At 36.8% G+C, this 16,450-nt stretch overlaps 3 protein-coding genes across 4 annotated transcripts; 1 reads left to right on the forward strand and 2 right to left on the reverse strand.

Annotated features, from left to right (window-relative positions):
* Positions 1 to 31: 31 nt before the first annotated feature.
* On the forward strand, positions 32 to 1,690 carry LOC147764311 (uncharacterized). The gene has a single exon (XM_087009886.1). It carries the CDS (start codon positions 32 to 34, stop codon positions 1,688 to 1,690), a length of 1,659 nt encoding a protein of 552 aa, XP_086866012.1.
* A 1,116-nt stretch (positions 1,691 to 2,806) lies between these two features.
* Positions 2,807 to 12,525, reverse strand: LOC106168592 (uncharacterized). The gene is made up of 12 exons (XM_013547718.2): positions 12,442 to 12,525; positions 11,999 to 12,088; positions 11,616 to 11,699; positions 11,324 to 11,413; positions 10,852 to 10,986; positions 10,211 to 10,315; positions 10,031 to 10,099; positions 9,622 to 9,789; positions 9,207 to 9,389; positions 8,928 to 9,029; positions 8,274 to 8,369; positions 2,807 to 5,862 (listed from the first exon to the last, which is right to left on the reverse strand). The coding sequence occupies exons 2-12, from the start codon at positions 12,035 to 12,037 to the stop codon at positions 5,782 to 5,784; spliced, it is 1,152 nt and encodes a 383-aa protein (XP_013403172.2). The 5' UTR covers positions 12,038 to 12,088; positions 12,442 to 12,525; the 3' UTR covers positions 2,807 to 5,781.
* Positions 12,526 to 12,786: 261 nt separating this feature from the next.
* On the reverse strand, positions 12,787 to 16,417 carry LOC106158798 (uncharacterized). Of its 2 annotated transcripts, XM_013534897.2 has the most exons (6): positions 16,226 to 16,417; positions 14,910 to 14,967; positions 14,503 to 14,619; positions 13,995 to 14,099; positions 13,508 to 13,591; positions 12,788 to 13,027 (listed from the first exon to the last, which is right to left on the reverse strand). In XM_013534897.2, the coding sequence occupies exons 2-6, from the start codon at positions 14,931 to 14,933 to the stop codon at positions 12,893 to 12,895; spliced, it is 465 nt and encodes a 154-aa protein (XP_013390351.2). In that variant the 5' UTR covers positions 14,934 to 14,967; positions 16,226 to 16,417; the 3' UTR covers positions 12,788 to 12,892. The 2 variants fall into 2 exon arrangements, with proteins under 2 accessions (XP_086854177.1, XP_013390351.2); XM_086998051.1 differs by lacking the exon at positions 16,226 to 16,417 and having other exon boundaries at positions 12,787 to 13,027; positions 14,910 to 15,604.
* Between the last annotated feature and the right edge of the window lie 33 nt (positions 16,418 to 16,450).

A 16,450-nucleotide genomic window follows, 5' to 3' on the forward strand; every position in this document is an offset into this window, starting at 1 on the left:
CGATTGCACAAGGGGACTCACTGCCCATGAAATGGTTAACAGTATCAGATGGATCGAAGGACCAGAATTTCTTAAGCAGAGTGAGTGCCACTGGCCAGAAACTCCAGATGTTAAGGGAGTGTCAGATGAAGATAAAGAGTTAAAGAGACCACAGACATGTCTAACACAAAGAAGTGAGTCAGTACAGGAATCAGTGATAGATAAGATTCTAAAACGCCGATCTTCATGGAAAAAGCTGAAGAAAGATGTTGCTGTGATACTACGCTTCAAACAGTGGTTAATCGCAAGACATAGAAGAGAAAAGGTGAATGTACCCACAGGTCCACTTTCAGTGGAAGAAACAGAAAAGGCAGAGTTAGAAATCTTGAAGTATATCCAAGGGCAACACTTTGGGAAAGAGCTCTCAGAAATTAATCGAGCTGTAAACAGTCAGAGTGGTGTTAAACGTGCAAGTAAGTTGTTTAAGCTTGCACCAGTGATGCATTCTTCAGGTGTGTTAGTAGTTGGTGGTAGATTGAACAATTCAGCTATTTCAGAAGGGATAAAAAATCCAGTGATTTTACCACAGCACCATATTGTAGATTTGATAATTGAAGAGCAACACAAAGCCTTAGGACATAGTGGACGGGAATATGTGCTTTCTGAATTGAGACAGAAGTATTGGATTATAGGAGCAAGGAAATCCATTCGCAGAGTGATCAGCAAGTGTGTCAAATGTAAGCGAAACAATGCGTTACCATGTCAGCAAAGAATGGCTGATTTGCCAACAGCTAGAGTTACACCCAATGAACCATGTTTTACTTATGTGGGTGTGGACTATTTTGGTCCATTTTTGATTAAACGTGGAAGGTCAGAGGTTAAGAGGTATGGGTGTTTATTTTCATGTTTAGCATCAAGAGCAGTGCATATTGAGATAGCGCAATCACTAGATACTTCATCATTTATTAATGCACTGCAGCGTTTCATCAGTAGACGTGGAAAACCCAAGAAAATATTTTCAGACAATGGAACTAACTTTGTTGGTGCAGAGCGTGAATTGAAGGCAGCTGTCACAGAATGGAATCAGAGTAAAATACATGATTATTTACACCAGAACCACATAGATTGGCATTTTAATCCACCTAGTGCTTCACATATGGGTGGTGTATGGGAAAGATCCATCAGAACTGTTAGAAAAGTATTAAGAGGTGTTGTGACAGAACAGGTTTTAGATGATGAGAATCTTGTCACTTTAATGTGCATTGTGGAATCAATTGTGAATGGGCGTCCGTTGACACCGGTGTCCAGTGATCCCAATGATTTGGAAGCGTTGACCCCAAACCACTTGTTATTGTTACGTTCTGGGTCTGTGCTCCCACCAGGTGATTTTGACAAGACAGACACATATAGCAAACGCAGATGGAGGCAGGTTCAGTATTTGGCAAACATTTTCTGGTGCAGGTGGATAAAAGAATACTTACCTACCCTGCAAAGTCGTCAAAAGTGGTTGGAGCCAAAGCGAAATTTGAATATTGGTGATATTGTGTTAGTGATTGATGAAGATGTTCCTAGAAATGTGTGGCCAATAGCTAGAGTGATAAATACTTACCCAGGAAAGGATGGACTTGTTCGCACAGTTCAGATTAAGACTAGGAATTCTATATTGATGCGACCAATACATAAACTGTGCTTGTTAGAGGAAGCGCAATAACTGAACAATCATTGTAGTGTGCAACTGTAATTTTAAGGGGAATCCCCGTCGAGGAGCCATCAGTTGACTTGAGTGAACTTTTTTATGTTTAGACTGGCGCATTGTATAAACACTGGACTGGATTAATTTCAGTGTTATGGACTGTTAAATGTATAGAATCTTTAAAATTAAGACTGTTTTCACATTTGGTTTAAAAGGAAAGGGTTTGTTGTCATGTGGATGGCAGGTTGACATGTGTGAGAGAGATGGATATGCTTACAATGTTGGGTTATGTTATGTACGGTTGCTCTTAAATTTTGATGCATAATGTTTATATACATACGGTAATGGTTATTGAGTTTAAAAATTGTTTATTTAAGAACGTAAAGTTAAGTTGACACAATTGTTTTGATATATATGCATGTATGTAGTATGGTAATGGATGTTAAGTTTAAGATTTGTGTTAGAGTTTTAATATTAAATGATAGTTTAAGTAAATTGTGGGATTCACAATTTAAGGGAGCCATGTAACTGACAAGTAGCTATTTTTAGTAGTGTCTTGACCTTAATTGTAGTATCGGTGTTGATAGTATTTAGTTTTTGCCGGCACTTGTTTGTTAGACAAGTCAGATTCTCGCAACGAGTTTCACGTTGATTCAGATGAAAGTTGTTACCAGTTGTTTCCAGATGAAAGTTGATGTAAGTTGACATAAGTTGATGTTAGACAATAAACAGTACCATTTGTTACCAGTTGATGTTACCAGTTGATGTTATATATCGTTGACAATTGAATAAAATTGGACTGACACCCGCAACAGGTGATATTCATCCCATATACGAACCCCAATTCTCCTATCAACCAGGATTATCGTGGGAGTCTTTTCTAACTTGTATTCGTCTTTTTTTATCCCAGTGATAAGGTAATATATTTTTCTAAAGGAAGAACAAGTCCACTTGCTGTTTCCTTAAGTTACTTTATTCTTTCTCAGTCCGTGTACTGTCAACACACTCCTTAATTAAAACAATACAATTGACAATAGTGGAAGTAAACGTCTGGAAGTAACTGCCCAAAAGTAACTGTATGCGTCGATGATTGAATCTGAATGAACGAAGAAGAGAGTAAAAGTAGCTGTAAGTAAGTGTATAAGTGAAAGCGAGCGGTCTCCTTTTATACCTTTTTGACTACCACCCAAATGATACCCAAAACCCCAACTTCCACGTGTCTTACTTGTATTCTATCCCCAAATTTCTTTTAAAAGGGTGACAGATACATAACTTCAAGCAGCTTACTTTATGTACTTCTAGGACTTGCCTCTTGCTAGTTTACTTTACTTTATATACTATATAATCAATCGTTACTATTACATATCAATGAATGTACGATGTCCATGGCAGGATATATTCTAGTAACCTCACAGCTTGTACGAAAGGTCAAGTGTTAAAATGATACCTTCTACCTAACTTATGTTACTCATTTTGGCAGTACACATAAGAAATTTATTATGTTCAATTCATTTTCTCAAATGAATATAAATTGCAACAAAATTATCATTATTTTTCTTATTTGTGAACAATGATATTATATTCTTTCAAAACCAACCTGTATAAATAAAATCAGTATAATAATCCGACTAACCCTAACCTGTACTAACCATATGGGAACCCGGACTTCCAAACCTAGGATCGCATTCACAACGAGTTGAGCCAGGCTTTACAAATCCTGGGGACTAAATATGGCGGACGTACATGAAAGAAAAACCGCCTAATCTTTTAATGGTCTCTCCGCCTCTCACACGCCTCCCCATGTGTCGTCCCAATAGAGCCGAGATTTAATGACTGTCCCCCCGCAGGGACGACGTGTGGGGAGGCGTGTGAGAGGCGTGTGAGAGGCGGAGAGACTATTAAAAGATTAGGCGGTTTTTCTTTCATGTACGTCCGCCATATTTAGTCCCCAGGATTTGTAAAGCCTGGCTCAACTCGTTGTGAATGCGATCTAGGACTGCCATTCCCGTCACACCTGGTTTCTAATAGATAAATAAGTATTGGTACTAGCCATTCACCAAGCCTCCTTCCCGATTATATGAACTAGAGAGACGTCGAATTATTGGAGTAAATAACAATTTCAATACTAGCTTTTGAAAAATAATATATCGATTCATTCTTATATCGCATATCACAGGTAATGAAATTCTTTCCTGGAATAAAAAAAAGAATAAATTGTATAAATTGAATTTTAATTTGAATTTTATTAAAATTGAACAATCCCATATGTAGTATGTAGTTATCTTATGAATAAAATCAATGTAATACTACTACTACATGTACTGCTACTACTACCTCTACTACTACATGTACATGTACTACTGCTACTACTTCTACTATTACTATTACTTTATCAACCGAGTTTATTGTATGTGAACGCGGGGGTCTATTCCCGATGTTAGTCTCTCTATCCCGGTGATAATCGAGGAAGGACAAGTCACTGATTTTTCCGAAAAGTTATTTATTCCGTTAATGAAACGATTGGTAAATACACTTTAACCTGGTGAACAACTGCCTAGAACGTAGCTACTTGACATTAATAGCTTGATGATCACTGTAGCCGGCACTAAATTAAATCCACACTAAGGACTGTAAATGAAGTAGTGAATAAGTAAGTAGTAAGTAAGTGAGTAAGTAAGTAAGTTAAAAGAGAGCCAGTGGTCTCTTTTTATACCCTTTTGACTACCGCGCCCAAACGATAGCCAAACCCCAATTTTCACGCAATGATGTATACTCTACTTCCAAATTTCCTTTAAAGGTGCCAGATATATAACTTCAAGCAGCTTACTTTCTACCTCTAGGAGTTGCCTCTTTCTAGCTTTCTTTGGTTCGTATAGTAAACTAATCTATCTTTACTTTTATGTATCACTGACCAAATGATGTCCATTGCAGGATCCACCATAGCAATACCCTGGTTTGTATGAAAGGTCAGGTGATAACATGATACTTAAAACCTAAGCTATATTACTCATATAATCATGTTGAATTCATTTTCAGAAAGGAATACAAGTTGATTAACAAAACTTTTACTGTTTGTCTTTTTTTTCTAAGTATTGACATTAAATTCTTTTAAAAATAACACGCATAAATGAAATCAGTATAATAACTTTCCCGTTCTTCACAAGTTTTGTCCTCAAAACGTACATAAATAAAATCAGTATAATAACTTACTGTTAATGATAATAATAGCAATAAGAAACTGTAACCATTGACTTTACATCCCCGCCTAAAACACTTAACTGTTTTCTATTACATAGAAAACTAGGCAGCTATGCACTGTTTTTGCCACCATTCAAGTACATTGCTAACTATGATATTGTTACGTAGATCTCAGTTATCAAGTCCATTTTAAGTCATAACTTATCATATGTCTGACAATAATAAAATAGTTTGGTGTTTTCTTCCCGTGTTCCACGTAAAATTTGACACAAATTAACACGATCACATTTGGTTCAACTTCACATCACGTTAATAACAACGACTTGTTAAATTGAAGGTGACATGAAGGGCCTTTGTGACCCGTGTAGTTGCTAAATTTTACATCCTATTCAATACTTTGCTTAATCAAAATGGACCACTGCATTGTTTTTCGGGGCGTTGATTAATAACTGGAATGCTAACTTCAGGCTGGTAATGATTTGTTCGGTGTGAAAATTGTTTCACGTTTGCCGGGTACATTGCTAACTTTCAATAGGTCATTGTTTCAATACATCCCTTTCAGTTGGTCAGAAAAGAGTAAAGTTTTGTTTCTGGATCAATACAAATTTCTGGATCAACTCCAAATGCTCTACTGTATTAAAATATCTGAGGTAGAATCCGTTTGTACTTAACGAATAAAAATGAGCAAGATAGTTATGTCAACTAAACAACTTAACAACTTCAAGCAAAAAGCGTTGATATAACCAACAGTTAATTGAGCAATTAGCGTGACTTTTTCTTGGTCCACCTTCATTTTTTTTTTTTTGACAGGAAACGTAATGTCTCTTACAGCCGTCGGTGTTTTGAGAATGGAGAAAGCCGATCTCTATGCACCAGATCGAAGAACTAGACGCGCCATACCGCAATGTTTCTCAGAACGTCCCCAGTGTCAAAAGATGTTCTAGGGTGCTGCGTGGTGTGCTGTCGCATTCCAGGCTCAGGTCCCTTTCGCCCTAAAATGACCAATTGATCCCTGGACATTTTAATCACGATAACGAGAAAAACAAATAGTAACTTTGTTAGCGAAAAAGAAAGGGTTGGGAGGGTCGATGGGGTTAAGCACTATATGCCGTCCTTGTGGATATTGTTTTCCATTGTGTTGTTGAGTGTGCAATAGATCTGGTATTTGTTTGTAAATGATATTGGTTTTGTAGGTAATATTGTCGGGGAAATATGCGTGCTGCTGGTGAAACGTTTTCATTCATGTATATATTTCTTTTCAATCTAATCGACAAATCATATAAAATATGACTGAGTACAGTATATGATTGAAACAGCATAATGATGAATCAAAATTATTAAAAATAAAAGAATAGATAAAAGGGAGGGCGAAGAACATTTTCTTCCAATTAAGATTTTTAGCCTGATCATATTCCTGTTGCAAGAGAAGTGCTTTCAAGAGAGAGAAAAAAAGACCCTACAGACAGTCGTTATTGATAATCCCCAAAGATGACCCTTGGTTTTCGTTTCGACACATGCTGTTAACACAGCCAATGAACTGAGTTACACTTCTGTTTTATAAGTATACTCTCAACAGATTTTACAGCTGATCACTCGTACAATACAGGAAAACAAGAAGTCCTATGTCAGAGTGAGTTGGGTAAGAATCTGGCAAATCCATTAAGCGACACCCCGGCATCGACACTGATAAGTCCTTGCTATTAAAATGTCAGCGGGTAGGGCTTTAAAAAACTGTTGTTTTGCAAAGGATCACTGCGCCGCCATATTCTTACGATGAATTCTCTATTGTTTTCTTTTTTCTTTAAACATAACATCACATCCGACATCACGTCGTGAAATTAGGTTCCCGATAAGTACAGTGATAACTAGACAAGTCACAGCCAAGAACAGCACTAAAATAGACTAACGTAAAGCATTTACATGTTCGAAGCAAATGTGTGTGCTTATTGCGTCCTGGCATTTAAGATATCAACGATGTAAAGATAAAAGTATCTGTATTAGATCATTACCTTTGAACTGCATTTAATCAGTTTTATAAATGGACGCCTCAAGGACAAAAATGATAGAAGAGAGATGGTATCGTATCGACCAGGGTTTCAGAAATTGCTGGAAACCGCCCTTCACTTCCAGCATACCTCTGCCGTTTCCGGTAATTCTCAGAGTGCCAGGGTGTAGTATAGAAGGTCGCAACATTTTTGCACTTTGCCCATGCAAGAACCACTACATAGGATCTTGATTAATTTCCTTGAGTGATAGCTTGGCACGATAAGTGTAGAAATGAGCTATACCCCTGCAGTTTCCTATACGCCATAGATGCCACATATCACAGTAAACATGTTCACTAAAAAGTCAAACTCGACTCAAAAAGTAAATGGTAATTGATCTACGCAATGCCAACATTCTCGTCTGATTTGATTAGGAAACATTCGTAAATGCCAACGCTGTTTTCTAGCACAGAAGATTAACTAGTCGTGTTCAGGGCGCTCATGTTTTCCTACGAGGCAGACAGTACGAAATAAGTGCGCCAAAATCTCGTATTCAATTTGTAATTTAAAAAAAAAAATGAACAGCTTTTAGCCTAAATTATCCAATCCATGGAAAAAATGCATGAAAATATTTGCGTGATATACTTAATTTGACTTGCACCTAGGAGTGGCGACTTAAATGATCATAGAAAAGGTACTATTCGTATATTTCTGCTGCATTTCTAGCAAGAATAATAAATTTATTGGTTGTAAAGCGTGTACACATAAACGACACCAAAAATCCCTTTCATTAAAATCCGAAACTAAAATAGAACCAGTTCATTCTTGCATATTATCCATAATGTAAAATTGCCTTTATTATCTTTCACAAGAGATCCACTTCCTTGATTAATAAGCCACAGATGTTTTTTTTCTTTTGAGATAAATATTATTTTATAATAATGAAGCTTTGTGTTTCCAGATATATTTGACCCTCGAAGAAATTAAAGTAAAAAAGTCCACGTTCCCTTTTGGTCTTCTATTCAACTCCCAAAGGAACGTGTCCTTATCATCTCCTTTTAAAATGAGGTTATATCGTCCCCTTTTTTGGCCCAACCGGAAACCCGCAGTTGCCATCAATCAGATCATTGAGATTTTAGATCTGATAAAAAATACAGAAACCTTGTAGAGTCGTGTAGTGAAAGGAAATTAGGAAGCCCATTTTTCCCATGTACACGATATCTAATACTGATAATTGGTGATCATGGGGCCCGAGTAAAAACAAGTCACTGTTGCAACCATTTAGGAATTCAGCCTGTTGTGGTTTTTGGAAAAATAAAACGGTAGGCAAGTAACCGTGTTGGGAATTTGCAAAATGCCTCTCATTCATTCAAGAAATTGGATTAAGATGATATATCACGGTTATTTAAAATACGCACCTTGGACACTCCCTGGGCGTTCCGAGAGAATTTTTTATAGCCTTGTGTTTCTGCGTACTGGCTGCAAGACATTACTGTACCTTTCGTATCTCCCCACTAGAATGCACGTAAAACGCACTTTTAATGGCTCAAATTGAAAATCGGAAGAAAATATACCTTAATTTCAGTTGGACTGAAACTGAGGAACCTTAAGCGATTTAACACAGCATATTAAAATGGAAATAACACGAAAGTATTTAAAACCTGGAAGAACACACATAACTGTTTAGTTGAAATGTTGTAGAGATTCTGCTGTTAAATTGCGGTAGTAAAAATTTTAACAGGTCTCGAAAAGGAACTACTACTACAATTTGTAATGCAATCGCTATACAACTTTGAGCAGTGAAAGAATAATAGTTTGGCTAATGCAACCCAAAGAAAATTGCATTAATATTGCCATCATCATGCAATAATTTTGGGCATTTGTTTATTAGGTCTATTTGTGATCCGTCTCATACAGCAGGTACGGTGGCATGTCTGAGTTTCTCCAACATGAGATGTCAGAATGTATACAATAATCATTGACGGACAACCTTTTATTTTTACGTTCATTACACACACACACACACAGAGAGAGAGAGAGAGAGAGAGAGAGAGAGAGAGAAAGAGAGAGACCTGATGGATATCGTCCCAGCTTTCGCCATGGTAAACCAGCACACAAGCAATGCCCCATCTCCCATACATCAGAGCTAAGTAGAGAGGCGACTGCCGATGGATCTGAAAAGAATCGAAGATTTAATTTAATCTGCATTATAAAATGATTCATTAGTGTCCTAATTGGGAGATAAAACCATCTCTAATAAGCACAAAGAAAACAGACATATAAAGATACATGTATTAGAATAATCAAAAGTGTTAGAATGTGACTTTTTTTATTGCTTTAGCCTTTCTTACCATGTCCCGAAATTCGTTTGCTTTGATCCTTCCATCGATAAAGATTCTCTTTGCTGCCTCTGTATCCCCGTGTACTATCGCCTCTACCAGTTTGGAATATTGCAGTACTAGATGCAGCCGGTACAGGTCGGTGGTTTTGTCGTGGGGAGGATAAAGGGAGCGTTCAGAATCGATATTTGCAAGCTGAAAAAACGATGGGCAATAAAAGAACGAACAAATAATTGCTTCCGTTAGCTCCTCTTTATACTTATATTCTTCATTTTTACGATAAACAATTTTGATGTGATGTGATTATTAAAAAAATTCTTATGATCAAATGATGTATATAAATATGAACCATTTTGAACTCGGTTTTGTATTTTGATTTTCATTTTACATATCTTATTTTTCTCATTTTAATGAGGTGATGGCTTACTGCTGTTTCCGCCGATTCCAGCAATGCCAACATTTCACGGTTAGCAAAATCACGAGCATATTCTTGAGCGCTCTTATCTGCGTGGTAGACGTTGAGGTAGTAATAGCCATTTTCAAAAAGTCTTCGTATTTCTTTGACATTTTGAGTTAAGATTAGGTTGAGAACGTGCTGAAACAGGGGAAAAAAGATTTAGTTAAATTGCAATAAGTTTGATATTTAAACCTGTTTAATCTAATTCTGTTTACAATTCTTTTTTAGATAGAAATATTCTCCTTAATAATAATAATAATAATAATAATAATAATAATAATAAAGTACTGCCGAATGTAAATTACAATACACAAAACAGAACGAATAAAGCATTGTACCATCAGTATTTTAAAATATATTTTTTGTGTGACCATCTCACCTCGTCAAGAGTTCTTTCAAACTCCTCTGTTGGGTTTATGCGGGCCAGGTCTCTAGCGTTCAAGCCGTCCTGCAACGAATGAATTGTAAGGCCTTATTAATCGTGTAAATGTTAGTTAAGAAATAATTATCAATTTTCGATAAATCGGAGAACAATAGAGAAGCGCTGTGATCTATTTACCTGGGTTTTGATGGCTGGGTCGCCCCCATACTCCAAGAGTTGCCAGATGCGTGGTGACAGCCTCAAACACGTGGATATGGCCAGCTGCATGCACGTTTTGCCATGCTGTAGAAATAAATTATATTTTAAGTTCTGTTGCTGATTTTCCATATTTGTATTTGGCTGTCAGATATTCATTGCGTCATTTCATCAAAGAAATGCTGTTGATATGGGTGGATTTTGAACTCTCCACATAAACAGTTATGTTCAATTGGCCAAAGACAAAACCATTATAAAACTGATAGAAAAAGGATTTGATACCTTATGATGCAAAAGGTTACATACATGTACCACCCAACTTTCCCGAATGGTGCACAATAACATCAGTAATTTCATTAAGAAAATTGTTTAGGTTGTGAGTGCACAGTACTTAGAAAATAACAATATCGAGCATGCTTTAACAATTTTAACAACATAAAATGAGGTAGTTTCAAACGTTATTTCCGTCTCATACAGCAGGTACGGTGGCATGTCTGAATTTCTCCAGAAGTGTCAGTACGAACACAATAATCATTGACGGATATACGCTGTCCCGCTTATACTTTTTTCAATACAAAGAAATAAATTAAAAGTACATAAATAGTAAGTTGGACATTGCTTACAATGGCAAAACGCTCATCAAATATGTACTCATTTGGACTAGCCCCACCGTGTAGCAGGATCGCTGGCAGGTATAACTCGTCTTTCTGGTGTGCCTTTAGAATGCTAAGCGATAGTGGAGTGTGGCCTCGGTAGGACTAAAACATATAATGAAGTAATTAAAAGGGCAATTGATACAAAATATCTCTTCATTGTTTACTGTTTAAGTTGTACAGAAGCAGGCTTAAGAGTTCAAAGGAAGCCAGTGCCATGGTTTATCCGTCTCATACAGCAGGTACGGTGGCATGTCTGAGTTTCTCCAAGATGAAATGTCAGAATGTATACAATAATCATTGACGGATATCACGGTGCACTACTTCTGTTGCTACCAATGAGAGAGAGAGAGAGAGAGAGGCTGGGTGACAAAGAGAGAGAGAGAGAGAGAGAAAACGAGAGAGAGAGAGAAATGTGTAATAAACGAAACGTATATCGTACCGTATCTGTGAAGCGCGCGTTGTAAGGCTTTGCCTGCAAAACCTCGGCAAGTCTTCGTGGGTTCTGTTCAAGTACTGCAAAATACACTTCCTGCACCGAAAAGATGAAATAGACATTCAGACAGCATATTATGCTCGAAATCACTCTGTATATAGTGAGAGTGAACGGTTTTCAACAATTCTATCTTTCTAACTTACTAGCTCCTTTCCTCTTTCTGAAAGTTTCATCTTCTTTTGACATAGTATTTGCAATTGTCATTGCAAAGCTAATTATGAGTTAACATTCATATCACCTGTCTCTCCCTTCCTTCCTCCAGAATGCGTAATATCGAGGTGTGCCCGAGCTGTGTAGCTAACTGCATCAATGTCTTCGAGCCCTGACAAAAGAAAAATTGATATTTAATATAATTCAGACCTACCAGTATGTACATTTCCGACCTGTGTACACTGGGATTATGGATCTCATCTGGATAAAAAAGACCATTTATTTGTGTAAAATTAACCGAGTTGATGTGTTTTTTTTCTTCAAGCTTTAAATGGTATGAAATCATTACTTATTTAAAACTACGTTTGCCACTATCCGTTACAACATTTTCCCCTAATCATTACAAGATATCAGTATTGATATTTCCCTGATTGAAGATGCTTATAACAATAATAAAGACAATACTATTACCCTTGATATATTGACATTGCACCAATATTCCATGACCATTTTTCTTACACGTGCTTCATCGTTATTCCGAACCGCGGTCCACAGGTCCGGCTAGAGGAACAGTAACAACAGGTTAGCATACCGTAGCATTCTAACATACACTAGCAAACAGTCTATGTAAACAAAACTTATAATGCAAATCTGGGTAATCAAAACAACGCGACATTTTAATGTATTTTTCATTCAGGTCAATGATTACAGTTTTTTTTTGACAAAAGAACAAGATTTACGTCGTTAGATGCCCTAATTTCTGCAACATAAATTGTCATAGGGAACGCAATCATCATTGATTATTGATCTAACTTTCATTGCTGAAAATGAGAGAGAGAGAGAGAGAGAGAGAGAGAGAGAGGGTGTGGTGATGGTGGTGGTGGGGGTTATACAAGAAAAACGTGCAGACAAACCTCGTATTTTTCAAAAATTTGAATCACTTCTTGTCTTTTACTTCTCAGGGCGTAGTCCTTTGCTCTGCGTCCCTTCTACAAAATAAGACACACATTTTCTCAGATATTTCAAATGTTTTTTTTTTCATATAGCAAAAATAATGACCACAGTGCATATCTTAAAGTAGAGCTCAATATCAAGTAAAGTAATGTGAATCAATGGATGTAAATAAAATGATAATATTAGATACTACAATGTACCTCATTGTCAATTGACAAATGTATAAACATAATCTTTCTAAAAACAGAACTAAAAGAATAACTTAATTAGCATAAGAAGTTAAATCAAATCCTCTATGGCAAGGCATGACATGTCACTTATTTTTAGGAGACAGGCATTGCTAAAGATAATCACATAATCATGCAGACCATTCTTTATAATAAATGAAATAAATGTGACAAGCTCTGATATTCAGACACGACAAATCAATATTTTATTACTCGCCTTATTCTTGATGGTAGCGTCTGCTCCAGACCTCAGGAGAGACTCCACAAGACACTCGTCCGTCCCCGGGTAGGCGGCATAATGGAGGGCAGTATTACCGTCCTGAAAATGAGGCGCGCTTTGTTTAAACAAAATGAAAGCTAGGCATAAGGCATAGTCATATAACATCCAAACACACGAGTAAATTAAAGTTTTGATTTTTTTTCATATTTCCAGAAAAAATAATCAATGCTTTCTATTTGAAGCTTTAAGAGGGAGAAATAGTAGAGGGGGAAGAAATACTTCATAAACTGATTGTGATATTTTCATTTTAATTAATGTCAAATCTAAACACAATCTTATTCATTCACCCAAAGAATACATACTTTAATTCTTACGTATTTCGGCGGTCCGTGCAATCTTTTCAATTATAGACTTTCTACAGATTTTAAGTACGACAAATGTATGCCAAATTATGGTTATCAATCATAGAACCCAATCTTTTGTGATACTTGAAAACTGCCCAATAGGCCTTTAATAGTTAGCCATAGAAATATACATAGCATGCGTAATTTTTCTTCTCAGACACTCCGGTACACGTACCTGCTTCATCCGAAGAGCATTAAGAAAATCCACCAATTCTTGGTCTTCTGTTTGAACAGCCTTCAATGTGGCTCTGCTTTCATTCTGATGCAAAAGAAATGGAGTGAGCACATATCATTTCTCATGACATGTAGATTCTAATCAATAGATCAAAATGAAATCTTCATATATATTGGAAAGATCTTGCGATTTGGAAAAATGTTTCATTTAAGAACGTAGATGCAACGGGAGCGGGCGCTTACTTATTTAAAAACTCCATAAACCCGCTGCTGGATAGAGAAGAAAGTTGAGATGTCAAACATTTAAAGGCAATCTGATTGGAAGTGGCTAATATTCTAAAAGGACTTTTCGGAAAAAAGCAATTCTGCTGAAACATCAATATGCTCACTGCATATAAAGCAAGGCAAAAATAAAATCACGTTTTTGAAGTTGATAGATAAATGGGCATATGAATGAAATGATGTTTAAAATAAGTTCACAAACGCACCCAAGTGGCATTTACATCAATTCCTGCATTGACCAAACTGTAGATTTGTTCTTCGTGTTTGTTTCCCCACGACGTTAAAATATAAATCAAGCAGGTTTGTCCAGCCTGAAAATAAAGAAGGCATGATATCAGCAACAGCTGCGACCCTATCGTTGTTCAATTCACCTGTTACTGCTCATAATTTAGCTGTGATATGATGGCTAGTTTTAATAGCTTATAGAGTGAACCTTATATGGTAACGGCATATAATATATCACAACAATTCAGTTCATTTATGACTGTTTTTTACTTTTGGATTTTATCACTGATATTGATAGAACAAATATGAGTATCTTCTATAAGTATCTGTGGTTGTGGTAGATCATTCCACATATTTATATAAGGTAGTTTAAATTTTCAAAATCCTATCAATAAATATGGCTTACCCGCCGTTCATCCAAGTTGTAATTGTTCATCTTTGTAATCACTGTAGGGTTTAAAAAGGGACTAGATTGTAATTATCCTTTACCTTATTTTTCCGGTTGATGTCCAATCCTTTTGCTGGCGTGGTCAATGCATGCAAGCGTGTCCAATCGGTGGAGTTAGTGACCATTAGATCCATGTGAGTTTTGAACAGTGCTGGATCCTATATCAATATTCAATTGGATATTGAAAAAAGGCAGTTATGTTTCATACGCTGTAAACTATGTCGGAGGGAGGGGGTAGATATAGACATAAATAGCAATAGCCATGTGCATTATACTGATGACCATCACTTCCATTTACTCAAAACACGAGAATCTTCTTTTTTACAGGAAAAAAATCTTCTTTTTTTTACATCTTCAATTCAAATTTCGAGCAAACACGACGCCTTGATCACTGTGGAATCCGAACAAGGGTCTAAAATGGAAAGATCCACGGTAAAAGAATACTTACCCCTCGACAGCACATGGGCTTCATGGTGGCTTATTATTACACGGGACCGCGCCCTCAGCTTGGAAATGAAAAGACAGAAAAAGCGTTTCATCCACTGAGGAAAAATAACAAAAGGCACCAAAATACTCATCCATTTCTGAGGAATAAGCACAATAGTTAGGTGGTTTCAAATCCGAGATAATCGATTAGATAAATCTGGCAGCAAGGCTTTGAGAACTCTCACTGCAGGGTTATGTAGCGTTGCTGCACTGATAGTATGCTGGGAGAAAGTATTTATATATATACAGTCTGCAGCAGGTTTCCAGGTGAGGGTCTCAGCGGGGAATTTTCTCTCAGGTGAGCAACTCTTATTATAACCTACAAATAATGCTGTAAAATCACATAAAATATGCTTTTGCTGTTTGTATATTCACTTTTAAAAACTGCATCTCATTGTGTTTCATTGACAATTTGATTTTATCCACAAGCAAAATTAGATACAGTCAATTCAGCCTGCCAGAAATCTGAATGAATGGATCCCCACTGTGCGAACCCTTTAACGTAAACTATATTTGGTTGTTAGAGATCGATACCCTGACAGAGAGAGCGAGGATCGTCGGCACCTGGTCGAGATACTGGAGATATCATATCGCTTTCAAAACAAAGGCAGGGGCATGCTTCCCAGGAAATATTAACGCCAAACATTTGCAGTATTTTCACTTTTGAGACCCTGAGTTTCAGAGCTTACTAGAAATTTCTAGAAACCAATCTCTATAGTCAGCATCATGCTGCATGCCCTCAATATCCAAGTAACACCATGAGTTTCATAGTTTTGTGGAGTTTACTGTTAATTATATCGCTATTATCAGGATGGAGGCAGCAGAGGGTCGCGATGCATGTTGATAGTGGTGGTCATTTTTTTTTTTAGGTTCTAAAACTCGTGGTTATTTTGAGAACGTTTCGTCTTTCGGTACAAACTGTTTCTACGTACTGTAGGCCACCTGGGAGGGGGGTGCATATTGATGGTTGTGCACTCATGTTTGCGTGCGTGCGATGTAAATGGGATATTACCGTATCAGGATGCGTGATCAAGTTAAAGGTTTTGAACTATTCAAATTAATAATTGTAGTGATTGGTACAAATTTAGAACTTCAACGTACGTTTACGTAGTATCTTTAAAACATTTGTAGTATTGCACAAGTTCATTTTTGGGGTCAAATTGTGATGAGCAGTAACGCCGACTAAATTTTATGAGGATATATCTTTCTCTTGTGTCACATTTCCCACCAGTCTTTACCATAGCAACAGTGCGAAGTAAACAATATACATGTACATACCTGCGCAGAGTTGGTGAATTATTACACTTTCAACCCAAACCCGTAGTATTTGGATAGCGCTACCTGCATGCACAGCACAGAGAGAGTTCTGTTACCAAGTGTGCCGATCTTGAAAGGAAATGTCCTCTTGTTTATACTTGTATTCATTTAAATGTACACTTTCTATTGATTGAATGGGAACCTTTTCTGTTTATCTGAGGGGCACGAACTTTTATTAAAGGAACG

This window comes from Lingula anatina, chromosome 1, assembly GCF_051362555.1.
Source record: "Lingula anatina isolate TDL-2025a chromosome 1, LinAna3.0, whole genome shotgun sequence".
NCBI classification, from domain to species: Eukaryota; Metazoa; Brachiopoda; class Lingulata; order Lingulida; family Lingulidae; genus Lingula; species Lingula anatina.